This window comes from Podarcis filfolensis (assembly GCF_964270895.1).
Source record: "Podarcis filfolensis genome assembly, chromosome: 6".
Lineage (NCBI taxonomy): Eukaryota > Metazoa > Chordata > Lepidosauria > Squamata > Lacertidae > Podarcis > Podarcis filfolensis.
Window position 1 is genome coordinate 61,504,796 of NC_139609.1, and position 12,887 is coordinate 61,517,682.

The following is a 12,887-nucleotide window of genomic DNA, read 5'->3' on the forward strand; positions in this document are numbered from 1 at the left end:
GAGGTGGGACTAACCCGCTCCCAACACACTTTTTGCTCTCGTGCATGCGGACTGAATACCTGAAGAGGAGTTGCATGGCTTGAATGTGTAGTTCAGACCAATGGAGACTTTCGGAACAGGACAGCCTGCATGTAAGGTGTGTTCATCAACATTTTGAGGCTTAGTAGTAGAGTTTTCCCATCCCTGTACTACAAAATGTAAATGTCTTTTCTAGGTACTAAAGTACTTGGGGCTGGCAAAATGCAACCGAGCTATGAAACTGAAGCCATCTCTGTCAGCTTATTTGGCTGGGTAGGCACTGAACCCTGGTCAAAGTGAAGGTAAGAGCTTACAACCAGCTTCTTTAGTCCCTGTCCATATCTCGATATATCTCTGGGTTCTCATAATAACAAAAAACAAAACAAAAACAAAACCCACAATTCCTACTCTTTAACAAGGGCAGGAGTTGGGAACCTTTTTGTGTGTGTGTCAAGTACCACATTTTTTCAGGGGGTATCTGCCAGTGGTGGAAAGGACCAGGACCAGTGGCGTAGCGTGGGGGGTGCAGGGGGGGCGGCCGCACTGGGCGCAACATCGGGGGGGGGGGCGTGCTCGCATTTGCAGCTCTCTGCCCCTACTAAAATCCACGGGTTAGGGGGCGCAAATTACTTGCCTTGCCCCGGGTGCTGACAACCCACGCTACGCCACTGGCCAGGACGAGTGGTGGATGGAAGTGAGACCAGAAGAGGACAGGGCACACCCTTTGCTATATCTTTGTGCCCCCTCCCATTTTCTTTCTGCTTGCCATCTTCTCAGTGCCACAGGCTACCCACCTCTACTTTAAACATAAAACAATTTTCAGAGGGGTAGATATTTTAGCCTGTTGCAGCAAAAACAGCTAAGAGACTTGTGGCACCTTAAAGACGAACAATTCATTACAGCATAAATTTATAAACTTTTTTGGACTATGGATATATTAGTAGTTAATATGCCAGAATACTTGGGATTTTTTAAAATGTATGCATACATAATCCTTAAAAGGAAAGAATTGATAGCACAGAAGTCATACGGCAGAAATGAGAGAATGTTTTGATAATAGAATTAAAGCTGTTAGGTAAATTTGCTTTGTAAAAGGAACAGGTCCATTATCACCTACTTCTCCAAATATCTTAATCACTTTCACACTGTCCAAACTACAACTTCAGTGTGTGTGTGTGTGTGTGTGTGTGTGTGTGTGTGTGTGTGTTAAGTCACTATTGTTTCTATTTGCTGCTTTGGCCTCATATTCTCTTGTTTGAGCAAGGGAGAATGAAGCATCCTGACTTTGAAAATGATCACCAGTACAACTATTTTTGCCTAGATAGACAAAACTAATTGTTCTATGCTTAAGAACAGTTTACACTGATCCTTTACTGTTGGTTCCCCTGATACTTGGATATTCCAGCAGTAATTTAATACCAAACCAACTACTGGTAAAGTGTAAACCTAATAGTGATAGTGTGTCCAGATATAGTTAGAGGCAAACCACTAATGTGAACGCAGCTTTGATACTTGCAGTCTGAATTGAGGGATCAACCAAACTTTACTCATGACTCTGATTTTCAGGATTAGTAGGTTTTAGTTACGGTACTAAACCTCTGTTTAAAGATGGGCATTCATATTATTGATTTTACTCTCTATCTCCCCATCTTTTACAAAACATTTTAATTTGGATATCCATGCTCCATATACAATATTCGGACGCATCTGAACAGTCTTTGGCTCCCCCTCCCCCGAACATTCAGAGCAATATCTTATATCTCAGATTGTTAAGGTTCGCTAGACTAAGGACATACAAACTGTGGATCAAGATCACTTTTGAAAAGATTGCTGAGTAAACTCCTCCTCCTTTTTGATTTAGTGGTTCCAGATACTAATATCTCCAGATATTAGTAAATAGTACTAGCCAGCATGAAACCGAAAGCATAACTGAAGTACTTTGGGCAAGGTCAAGCAAGATTTGTACTTGCATACAAGAGTTTGGACAATGGGGACATATAAACCCTTCTCCTTCCTGTTGAACCTTTCTGCAGATGTTCTTAGATACTATTTCTTCCATGCTTGATTTGGACGACAGCCTTCAAAACCTCTTTGTTTAGTTTCCTCCACTGATTTCAACCAAGAAAGACTTCATTGAAAACAATGTCTCCATTCCCAGGGAACCTGGCAATACTCACAATATATCAGGTTCCACAGTAAACTTCAAAAGCATTTGAAAGCAAAATATAGCTCAGAGGGGAACAAATGGGAACCCATTTAATGGATGTCCTTGCTGCTGTAAAAACCAGATTCTTTAATAGGTATTCATTTCATGGACCAAGCCTGCTGTTTTCACAGGGCTTGTTTGGGTCATATAATAACTGACCCTGGCATCATGTGTATTTTTCTAGACACGTCACCTGTAGCAGCAGTTACCATTAAGCATCCTTTCTTCTTTAATGTGCAGAGTCAACCAACTAAGGCTGCCATCCTAGACCAATTTAGCTGACTCCTTTCAATCATCTTGAGTCACATATGATTATGTACTGAATGGGTCAATCCAATTGCTAACCCATGTTTAGAAGTCTTAAAGTCTTTCAAATATGGATTGGTTCAAGATCTGAAGATGTGATGGGTCAATTATATCAAGTCTTCTTCTTTCCACAATGGGGATCTCATGCCTGAAAATATTGTGTTTTGTGTGTGTGTGTGAAGTCGTACCTTGGTTTTTGAACAGAATGCATTCCAGAAGTTCGTTTGACTTCCAAAACATTCAGAAACTAAGGCGCGGCTTCTGATCGGCTGCAGGAGCATCCTGCAGCCAATTGGAAGTCGCACTGGACATTCGGCTTCCAAGGCAAAGTTCACAAACCGGAACAGCTACTTCCGGGTTTGCAATGTTTGAGTTCCAAGTTGTTTGTGAACGAAACTGTTTGAAAACCAAGGTACGACTGTACCATAATCAAAAAAACCATGTCCTAATAGAAACTTATGTCAATTTTAAAAGGGGGGGGCAAGTACTTTTCTTGTGAGTTCATCTGTCACTAGAAAGTGCTGTGAATCACTAGTTTGATTCATACCTTGGAGTTAGCATGTTGCTCCTTTGATCTTCCCTGGATCTTTTTGCTGCTGCACTGTGCTAAGCAATGTTTGATTTGGTTTAGCATGCCATCTGAACCAGGGCTTCATAACTGAAGCAGTAAACTTCCCCATGTCAGAAATCCTGGTTTGACTATCAACTGAGCCCAAATAATTTGCAAACTCTGGGCTTGGCTTGTAATAGATTTTCTGCCAGTTGGTTCTCCAACTGTTTTTGGACTACAACTCCCATCATCCCTAGCTAGCAGGGCTTGTGGTCAGGGATGATGGGAATTGTAGTCCAAAAACAGCTGGAGACCCAAGTTTAGGAAACCCTGGACTAGGACACTCTTTCCCTCCAGAGTACACGGGAGTTGTAATTCCCAATGCCTTCCAGTTGATAAATTCTGAAGACATTATAAACCAAATCTCTTATGAATAGATTCCTGCAAAACATGGACATCATGAGCAGTGATACCTTCTTCTAACAACCCTCAACGCTTCAGAAAACAGCAACCATTTGTCTCCAGCCTGACACCTTTATAACGTCAACATTAAGCAGAAGGGATTCTGTGAGAGTTAGAATCAGAGCCATGGGAGGTTAAGGATGTCACACCTCAAGTGAGTCATAGAGGCTGGCAAATCTCATTTAACCCAACAGGTAGGTCATAAATAGTGCATACAGGGCAATAGATGGCAACATGGTATTGCAAAAAACAAGCATACAACCTTGTAAGCCTATTACCCTCAGACCTCTCCAACACTGATTGTAAAGCCTTATAACCCGCTTACATCCAGATGTCTTGAGGATTGAGCTTAGAGCTCAACTTATGTTCTATGGCAGGCTGAGAGATTCATTTTTTTCAGACTGTTAATGCCAGATTCACGCCTCACCCCCGCCCAAGCCTTTAAGAAGAAATAATGTAAAAGGAATCTTAAGGCAGCTGCACATTTCCATCTCAGTTATGTTTATGCCAGTTTGGGTTTAAATTATAATCCTGATACCCTTTGTAATCAAGTTGTCCTTGTTTCCTGAAAGCAGCCGGAGAGGCCCTGCCGTGCACTTAGGACATGGAATATATTTTCCTTGGTTACTCTCAGACAACCTGCTTATTGAGCATTCATCCTGATTTGCACTGTTTGCAGGGAGGCTAGACGACATTGCAACAAGCGAGGGTTATTCCATACTTTCCAGTGCACTTTCCATTTTTTTCTGGTGTGTGGGGAGGTCAATTTGTTCTGCAAGAGCATCAAATCATCTTTAATTGGGCAACCTTCAACAGCAGGTATGTGATTGACTCCCACCTGAAAATAGCGACCATGTGGAACATGGGGAATTCATAGGATGACTTGCCTTTTGTCACTGGGGCAGTAACAAAAGCTTTTTTGTTTTTTGGAATTCTAACAGTATGGATAACATTTGCAGTATGGGCCTTGGCGGCTTTATGTATTTTTGGTGTTTTTTTTAATATTTGTAGTTTAGGGTGTAATACCATATACAGCTTTGAACAGCAGAAAATTGCTTCCTATAAATTATCTGAAATGTATATTTACATAAAGTCTGTGTAGTTCTTAATCTATTTTCCCTCTCACCACTGAAATGTGGCACACACTCATCCCATTTGGATTGTTTCAAGCAATGACATAAAAATTTCCCACAGCAAATTTACATTCATCCTTGGAGAGGTCGAAGGATAAGAGAATTATAATGCTGCGCATATATATATATATATATATATATATATATATATATATATATATGATCTTGCACACCCACCCCCTTTGTCAAGAGTCTGGTCTTCCAGAGTTTAAGAAATGGCAAATATAACCATATTGCTCTTAGTGAAACAGGATTTATTTTAAAGCATCAAATGATCTGAATTGGATGAAAATAAAATTTCAAAAATTCCCACAATACATATTAATGAAAATGAAAATATATCAAAATAAACTAAGAATATATTATTTACCTTTCAAATCCTCTGGGTTGTCAATAATGAAGTTTCCATTCCAAACCACAGCAAAATCTACTGCTAAGTTACTTATGTCCATGCCATCATAGAGATACTAAGGAATAAATAAATGAAATACAAATATGAAGGCTTTGTGTGAAAATAAAAGGAAGAGCCATTAGAATGGACAAATATTGTTTAGAGATTTTTGACAATACATGACTTAGGAATGGGTGGCAAGAGTTGAATTGCAACATATATTTCCATTATCTGCATGGAGAGACACTTCTGCTTGCCATAGAGGCATAATTAAATCAGCTGATGGGCCCGGAGAGAGGTAATAGATTAATTATCCAATTCATGCAGACTGTTCTCACCATTCAGCCCTTGGTTTGCCAATAAAGCCCCATCACCAAGAATTAATGAAATGAAAAAGAGAATTCTACACTCCTATAGGAGGCCACATTAGGCTCTACTATATGCAAACATGCCAGAGTATTTTATGGAACTTACTTGGAAAATATATTCTAATTGGCATTGGCATAGCGATGCTTTAGGCAGTACAAAGGAAAATACATATGACCATAGGTTTAGGAAAAGTTTTCATCCAAAGGTCAGTGGCTCAAAGCTTGCTGGGTTGATATGAACTGCATTCTCCTCTCTTCTTCAACTACCATCACCGTATATACTGTTTAGATAATCACTCAAATGCTTGTTATCACCAGCTCTGCTTTAAAACATCACCACTTTCACCCTTAAAAACTCTCTATTATAAACTCTGAAAACCAATCTTTCCATCTTTCTGTACCAAAAAGCAAAGCTGGGCTGAATTTCAACCCATCACCACAGTTTACAACAATACTAATAGCAAACTCATTTTCTGAGTGCTGATCCTTATGTATTTAAGTGGCACTATCCATGAAGTAGAGGAAGGTTATCAGCAGGCTCAGAAAAATCCTGAGGTTGGCAGAAGAAAAGAATGAAAAAACTTTGGGGGAAAACCTTAAGGTGTCACAAAAACAAAACAAAACAGCCCAATGAGAACCAACCATGCTCAGTGTCCATAAAATGCCGAGTGCCTGTTGGAGGAGGTAGGAAAGAAGCCTGATGAGGGGAGGATTGCAATGGAGCATCATAAAAGACGGGATGGCTAGCTGGCTGGAGCTCCGGCCAAGAGCATTCCATGCTGCAAAATTTGTTGTGTAGGGTTGCCATATTTCAAAAAGTGAAAATCTGAACACAAAAGTTGTTGAGCTTTATTTTTTTTTATTTTTGAGCTATTTTTAAAGGAAAAATGACACTGCTGACATGGGTTGGCAGACATCAGGATTTCCCCGGACATTTCCCCAATTTCCGCCCAGACAATGCTTTTGACTGCAGTATTTGTGTATGTCTGGGAAACTCCAGACATATGGCAACCCTATAATGTTGCGGGCCCCATTTTTCAAGAAAAGTATTGGCTTTCAAGAGCTGGAATTCTCATGCCTAACCGATAGAGGACTAGTATTGGGGCTGTCCAATGCCTCTACAGGTTGCCTGTGTGGAAGAACAAAATCTATAATTCAGCTAGCCTGTCCTTCCCTTCCCCTTTCAAAAAAAGTCTATGCCTCAAATTACATTTTTAAATGAGAAGGTTAGGCTCATTATCTAGAAAAAGCTGTGCATTTTGTAATATGTGCACAATGAAGCAAGTGTCTCTTTGATTTTACAGACACGGTACTTTTGAACTGCACAGTTAGGGCCAAAAATGCCACAGGGAAAAGGAGCCCCAGGTCGGGAAAAAGCAGCAGTACCATCCATGGCAGAAGTCAAAAAGTATGAACAGTAAGTGTGTAAGTAGACTTTTCCTCCCCTCTCCTGTTCTTTGTGACTCCCAGAGAGCACTACAAGAGTCCAGTCTTAGCACACAGATCTGACTGCCTCTGCAATTAAAGTGGCATTCTAAGCAGGCAAGTGAGACACAGCCATCCAGCTTGCTACTGTAGGTGCCACAAAGCCTACTCCCTTTTAACTTGAGGGAATAGTAGTTCTGTACAATTTCATAGCACAGGTACCTACTACTGGCTGCAGTGAAAAAGATGTGAGCCTGCTCATCCCATGTAATGTTCTATAAGCTTTCATTTTCCTTACCTGAAAGGAATATAGGAAATACATAGCATTTGTAGAAATCGTATATGTGAGTGGGATTTGAGCACAATATAAAGGAACCAGCTGGATTAGTCCCACATTTGTTTGTCTGTTTGTTTGCTTTTGAAGGCTGCAAAGTTGTTTTTCTGTGCCACAGTGACGGCAGTTTTTACGGGGCTTGGGAATGCAATAAAGGCTAATTGCCCTGACTGGTGTGATTGATTCCAACATTATTCTTGTCAGCTTGGACACTCCTGTGGGACAAAGAACTCCCGTTTCGCAGCAAGAAGCATTGCAGTCACCTCCTTGACTATGCTTATTTAAGGGAGGCTGTTTTATCTTCCTTCCCTCTCCTCATCCCAGTTCCTTCTTTCTCTTCTCCCAGCAACAGGCAGCTTTCCAGTATTACACATTCTATCAAGCTACTGCAGCTTGGAATTTGACAGCTCCCTGATAAGAGGCCTGCAATTCTCTTTATCTCTCCTGTGTGAATTAGCTTTGCCTTAACACCTTTGTCACATCCCCGCCCCAGCTCCCCCTTTCCTGACCCCCCACAGTCACAGACTGGGAAGCTGACAGATAAAAGATCTTCTCTGGGGCCAGGATTCTAATTAAACACCTCACTTGCCTGTAGCACATTCCCGTCTGGAATTCAGGATTAGCTTAACCCCTGGTTCTTTTGTTTCATCTCCCAGAATAATGCTTCCCAATGCCTTTTATTCTACCATCTACATTTTCCTCATTTGTAGCTTTGCCTCATTTGTAGCTTTGCTTTCTAGGGTGGCAGCCTCTTCAGTACCTTGAACATGAGTAAACATACGTGAGCAAGATATTCCTGCAGTTATCAAGCACCATAAAAGAAATTTCTCATTTCCAAAAGAGATTCTGAGTGTGCTCTATTCAAAGGGATTGGACAGAAAGGCTAGCATTGTGCTGTGTAACAGCCTGCTGTGGCATTAAGGAATGGGCAGTCATGATGAATGGATGCAAGCGGTAAATGCTCCATGCATGGTGCTTTGTATAAGCACTCCCGGGAGATCTCTTAGTTTCTAAATATTTGTCTAATTGTCAGGCAAAAAAAGAAAGAAAAGAGAATTCCTTCCAAATAACAGATTTTTACTATTACAGCAGACCTAGATACAAAACCTGAACTATATCTGTACCCCAGACCCTTTCAAGAGGGCAGTGGCAAGGATGCAAAAGTCTTGGGGGTGAGTTTTCCTAGTGAATGAATAATAATAATATAATAATAATAATTTATTATTTATACCCCGCCCATCTGGCTGGGCTTCCCCAGTCACTCTGGGCAGCTTCCAACAAAATATTAAAATACAGTAATGCATTCAAAGTAATGCATTAACAGCACTATTCTGAGGTAATCTATGAAGTTTCTTCATATAGTTTACTGATTGTTGAAATAATGTTGAAACTGAGGACACAGCCTCAGTATATGCATATGTGTTTTATGTCAGATTTATCAACATATAAATTCAGAATAACCTAGGGAAAGGAGTGCCAGCTTGGCCCCACGACCATGGGTGCCTGGGGCCGTGGGTGCCATCCAGTGTGCATGTCCCTGGCACCAAAATTTGTGGGTGCCTGGGCCGTTCATGGGGAATTTTGTGGGTGCTCGGGCACCCAGAGCTCCAGGGAGTTGGCACCTATGCCTAGTGTGCGGAAGCCGCTCAGCAAGCTACAGGGATCATGAGTTAAACAGCCAAGTGATTGGATGGTAAGTATCACTCATTTATTCAATTAAAGCAACTCAGACTAATAAGATCACTGAAGGGTCACTGTGTGCTAGAAGCCAAATCCTGTAATACCATATAACTCAGGAGCTAAACGCTAGGGTAGGAAGCCTGTAGAAACCTAGTTTTCAGTGCTCCCCTAGCAGAGGGAGGCTTTTTAGTTCTCCCAGGCAATTGGGAATTAGTTGGACATTTTTGCTGTTGCTTTTATGTAGTTTTAAACTACTACCTTCTACTCTTTTGATTTTATATTCTACTTCCCATCTTAAAAAAAATTCTCTAAAGCCACTTTGTACTGTTTTTTTTGGAAAGGGAGTCTAGAAATATTGCAAATAAACAAATCCCCAACTCCTTTTATGCACAACCTTTTCTATTCCAGCTATTCCTTTTTTTTATTATTCCTCATCCCCCATCAACTTACAGAACTATTCTGGCACTGGACACTTGAACTGTTGAAGCGCAGAGCAGGCACCCGATAGACTACCCCTTGGATGTTGAGGACACACTCGTAGCCACGCTGGCCGGACTGAGGCTGAGGTAAATTTCTAGCCTTCAGGGTGATGGGCTTCACTTCACCAACAGGGATCAAAATCTCTTCTGTACGGAACAGTTGTGGGCAATCCTGGAAAACATATTTGAAAACAGCAATGTATTAGGCAAGGTACTCTGAATACAGTTGTTTCCTGAAGACACACGTGGACTCTGGGGAATTGCATATCAATAATGTAAATGCAGATACAATTATGGTTCGGCTATTTCGCAGAAATCTGTTGTAGATCCAAAACATAAATAAGGGATGAGGAACCTCAGGTGGAGGGGACAAATGTGGCTTTCTCTAGGCCACCCCCTCACCAGCCTTGCTTTACACCCTTCTTTTTTTGCCTGGTTGGAACATAGCTTGAATGTCTCGCTGGCTTAGATGGGTGATAGAGGGAGATGTGTGAGTTTGAAGAAACCAGCCTACTATACAATGGTAGAATTCACTTTTGTTGTTCTGCCTATTTTCACCTCCAGCCCCATTCACCATGGGCACTGAACCCTGGAAGGTTTCCCAGAAAGAAATGTTGCCTTTGAGCTGAAAAATGGTTGCAACAAGGGTTAAGCTTAAAACTTTGACTTTAAATTCAAGGATTCTGAGGGGAGGTGGTGGGAGAGAAGACAGTTCACAAAAATGTTTTTCACTGCCATGTCTTTTGTGGTCTTAGCAGTACAGGCAAAGGCCTGTCCAGTAGACCACAGAGAAAGTGAAAGCAGGAAACATGGACTTTATTCTGATCCCAAAGTATCTTCATCTAGTCATTTTGCTAGTTATCTAGTCTTTTCAGGGCCTGTGGGGGTAAAATGGCAGCTATCAGGACTTTTGGTATCACCACTGCAGCCAGTGATAAATTTACTTCACCCTCTTTCATGCCACTCTCCCAGCCACGCAATGGCCAAAATCCTGCTCCCAATAGTGTAGCATACAAAGGCATTGGGAGAGGCATTTTGACTCACCTGTAATTGTAACTGGAGCAGGTGGAAGAATTACATTAAGAAAACAAAAAACCCAAGAGAGATAGAAGGCATTTTTTTAAATGAAAACATCCATTTCAGCTAAAAACTTTGGATTATTTTCATACTTTTCCTTTGTAATATTTTTGCCAGCCTTTGCTTTCTAGCAACTGAAATGTAAAGGAAACCCAGGGTTCTTTTGTTCGGTAAAATCAAATATATAAATAAAGTTAATAGCCACAGTTTCTCAGGTACTTAGAATGAAGGGTATTCATTTTGAAATGCACAAAAAGGAAATAACTAAATCTTGCTGGGAACAGGGTTCTTCTAGCTGAGACGAATCTTTGACCTGATCCAGAAGGGTTCTTACATTTTTACCTATATGACAGCAGCAGGGAATCTTTGATCAGCTGAAAGGCCACAATCCCTCATAGGTAACCTTCTGGCGCTCTTGTCCCAGTGGTGGACAAGGCCAGGGGCAAAAAGCAGACACAGAAATGGGTGTGTCTCCTACTTTGTATAGTCAGCCACAGTCTAGCTATGAAAAAAACAAAGGTTATACACGCTAACAGACAACCATGTATGCATCTTTCTTTCAGAAAAGCAAGAGGTGTTCAAAGACACATTCCAACTAAGTTAAGAGCACTCGAGGAGGGCATGGATGAGGGTTGGTGAAGGTCTTAGGAGATTCCTGAGGGCATTTAGTACAGCACCCTGTTTTAAACAGAGGTCAGCTAGAGGCTTTTGAGAAACCTATAAAAGGTAACAAGCTCTGTCCCCTCATACAACTCATATTCAGGAATATCACTTTTTTCCTTGTGAAGAACAAATTTGTCTATAGCAACCACCCACATCTATCCTTTTTTTAATGGTCTTGTGAATTTAAGCCCAAAATCTTCTGGGGCAATCTCTCTTGATGCCCTAGAACAACTTCTTATTAAGCACGGGAATAAACAAACCAGCCTGTCAACACAGAAAACATCTCTGATTTAGACAGACAACTTATCAATCAGATAGCTAGGAAGGAATACAGCTCCTGGAAGATGATTTAGTGAATAAAATTTATGAGCAACAAACAAGTCAAAACTCCGCATTTGCTTTCTCAACCAAATTGGAGCTGCTCTAAAAATGACTGCCCCTTGAAAAAAAAATCAGGAAAACAGTTTCAAAGGGTCTTTTTCAAATAAGGATTTTTTCTATTTAGGGCTTAAACAAATAGGGCTTTTCAAACTGACAAATATAAACTTTTGACAAATATGTTGGCTTAGCATATTAATCTGCTTTGAGAACTTCCTTTTTGATTTGTAATAATTTGTTTCATTTGTCTGGCTTCACAAACAAGAAAGCTAAAATATATAATTCATAGCACTCACAACTTTCAAAATAAATCACTCATCCAGTTACATACTGTGCCCTGAAGCATGATTTGTTAACAGCAAATGACAACACTTATATTTGCTAATTATGAAATGGAAAATTTGGGCTTCCAACATAACCATTTATGTAATACTCTGTTTCCTGGTGTCACAATCTTTTTCCATTAAGAAACTTTTTTTTTTAAATTAAACATTAAGGAGTTTGAGCTCAACCATGGAGAAGGAGAGAAATCTCTCCACTCACATTTTTCATGGCTTGTAAAAAAAGGGGTCACAAGACACCGAAAACAGCATAAGTGTGTTTCTTCTTCTTGTGCTGTCCATGTCTCACCCTTGACTCTGTCCTCTTTTGGCCATTCCACATGAATTTTCACTAGTACCATTGTGTGTTCACACTAGCTCCATACTTTAAAGCGATAAAATATCAAACATTAAAAACTTCCCTAAACAGATTTCTTCTAAAAGTCAGATAGTTGTTTATTTCCTTGACATCTGATGGGAGGGCGTTCCACAGGGCGGGCGCCACCGCTGATAAGGCCCTCTGCCTGGTTCCCTGTAGCGTCACTTCTCGCAGTGAGGGAACCGCCAGAAGGCCCTCAGAGCTGGACCTCAGTGTCCGGGCTGAACGATGGGAGTGGAGATGCTTCTTCATATATATTTTGCATGAATAAGGTCCCAGGCTCAATTCCCAGCATATCCAGGTAGGGCTGGAAACATCTGCTGTCTGAAATCCCAGAAAGCTGAGGGCAGGTCAGTGCAGATAATATTGAACTATATGGAGCAGTGGTTGATTCAGTATAAAGCATGTGTCTGTGTTCTCGTGACCTCGTTTATTAAAGATTCAAACTTTTTGACTAGCTCAGGTGTGGATAAACGGGAAACAGATGCCTTCCTCTTTGGGAAAGCCAGAAGCTTTGTCCTGCTGCTTCATAAACTTTTTATGGGACCTCTGGTATATATTTTATTTTGTTTTTCAAGAGGGATTTTGGGCAGATTAGTAGTAAGAAATAATTTTCAAATCCAGTTGGGGGGGGGAAAGCACGTTGTCGCCAGGGGGGATATGACCTTACTCATTTTATACAAATCAGTAACCATGGTAGGGAACACATACAAAGGAA

General features: G+C 40.8%; 1 protein-coding gene across 2 annotated transcripts in view; it reads right to left on the reverse strand.

Annotated features, from left to right (window-relative positions):
* The window catches only part of PLXNA2 (plexin A2), a 404,642-nt gene that overhangs the window by 130,495 nt on the left and 261,260 nt on the right, over positions 1-12,887 (reverse strand). For both annotated transcript variants that reach the window (XM_083617292.1, XM_083617291.1), the window contains exons 10-11: positions 9,324-9,524; positions 5,046-5,142 (exon numbers count right to left, since the gene is read on the reverse strand). In XM_083617292.1, coding sequence (XP_083473418.1) covers positions 5,046-5,142; positions 9,324-9,524 — 298 coding nt within the window. The remainder of the gene's footprint in view (positions 1-5,045; positions 5,143-9,323; positions 9,525-12,887) is intronic.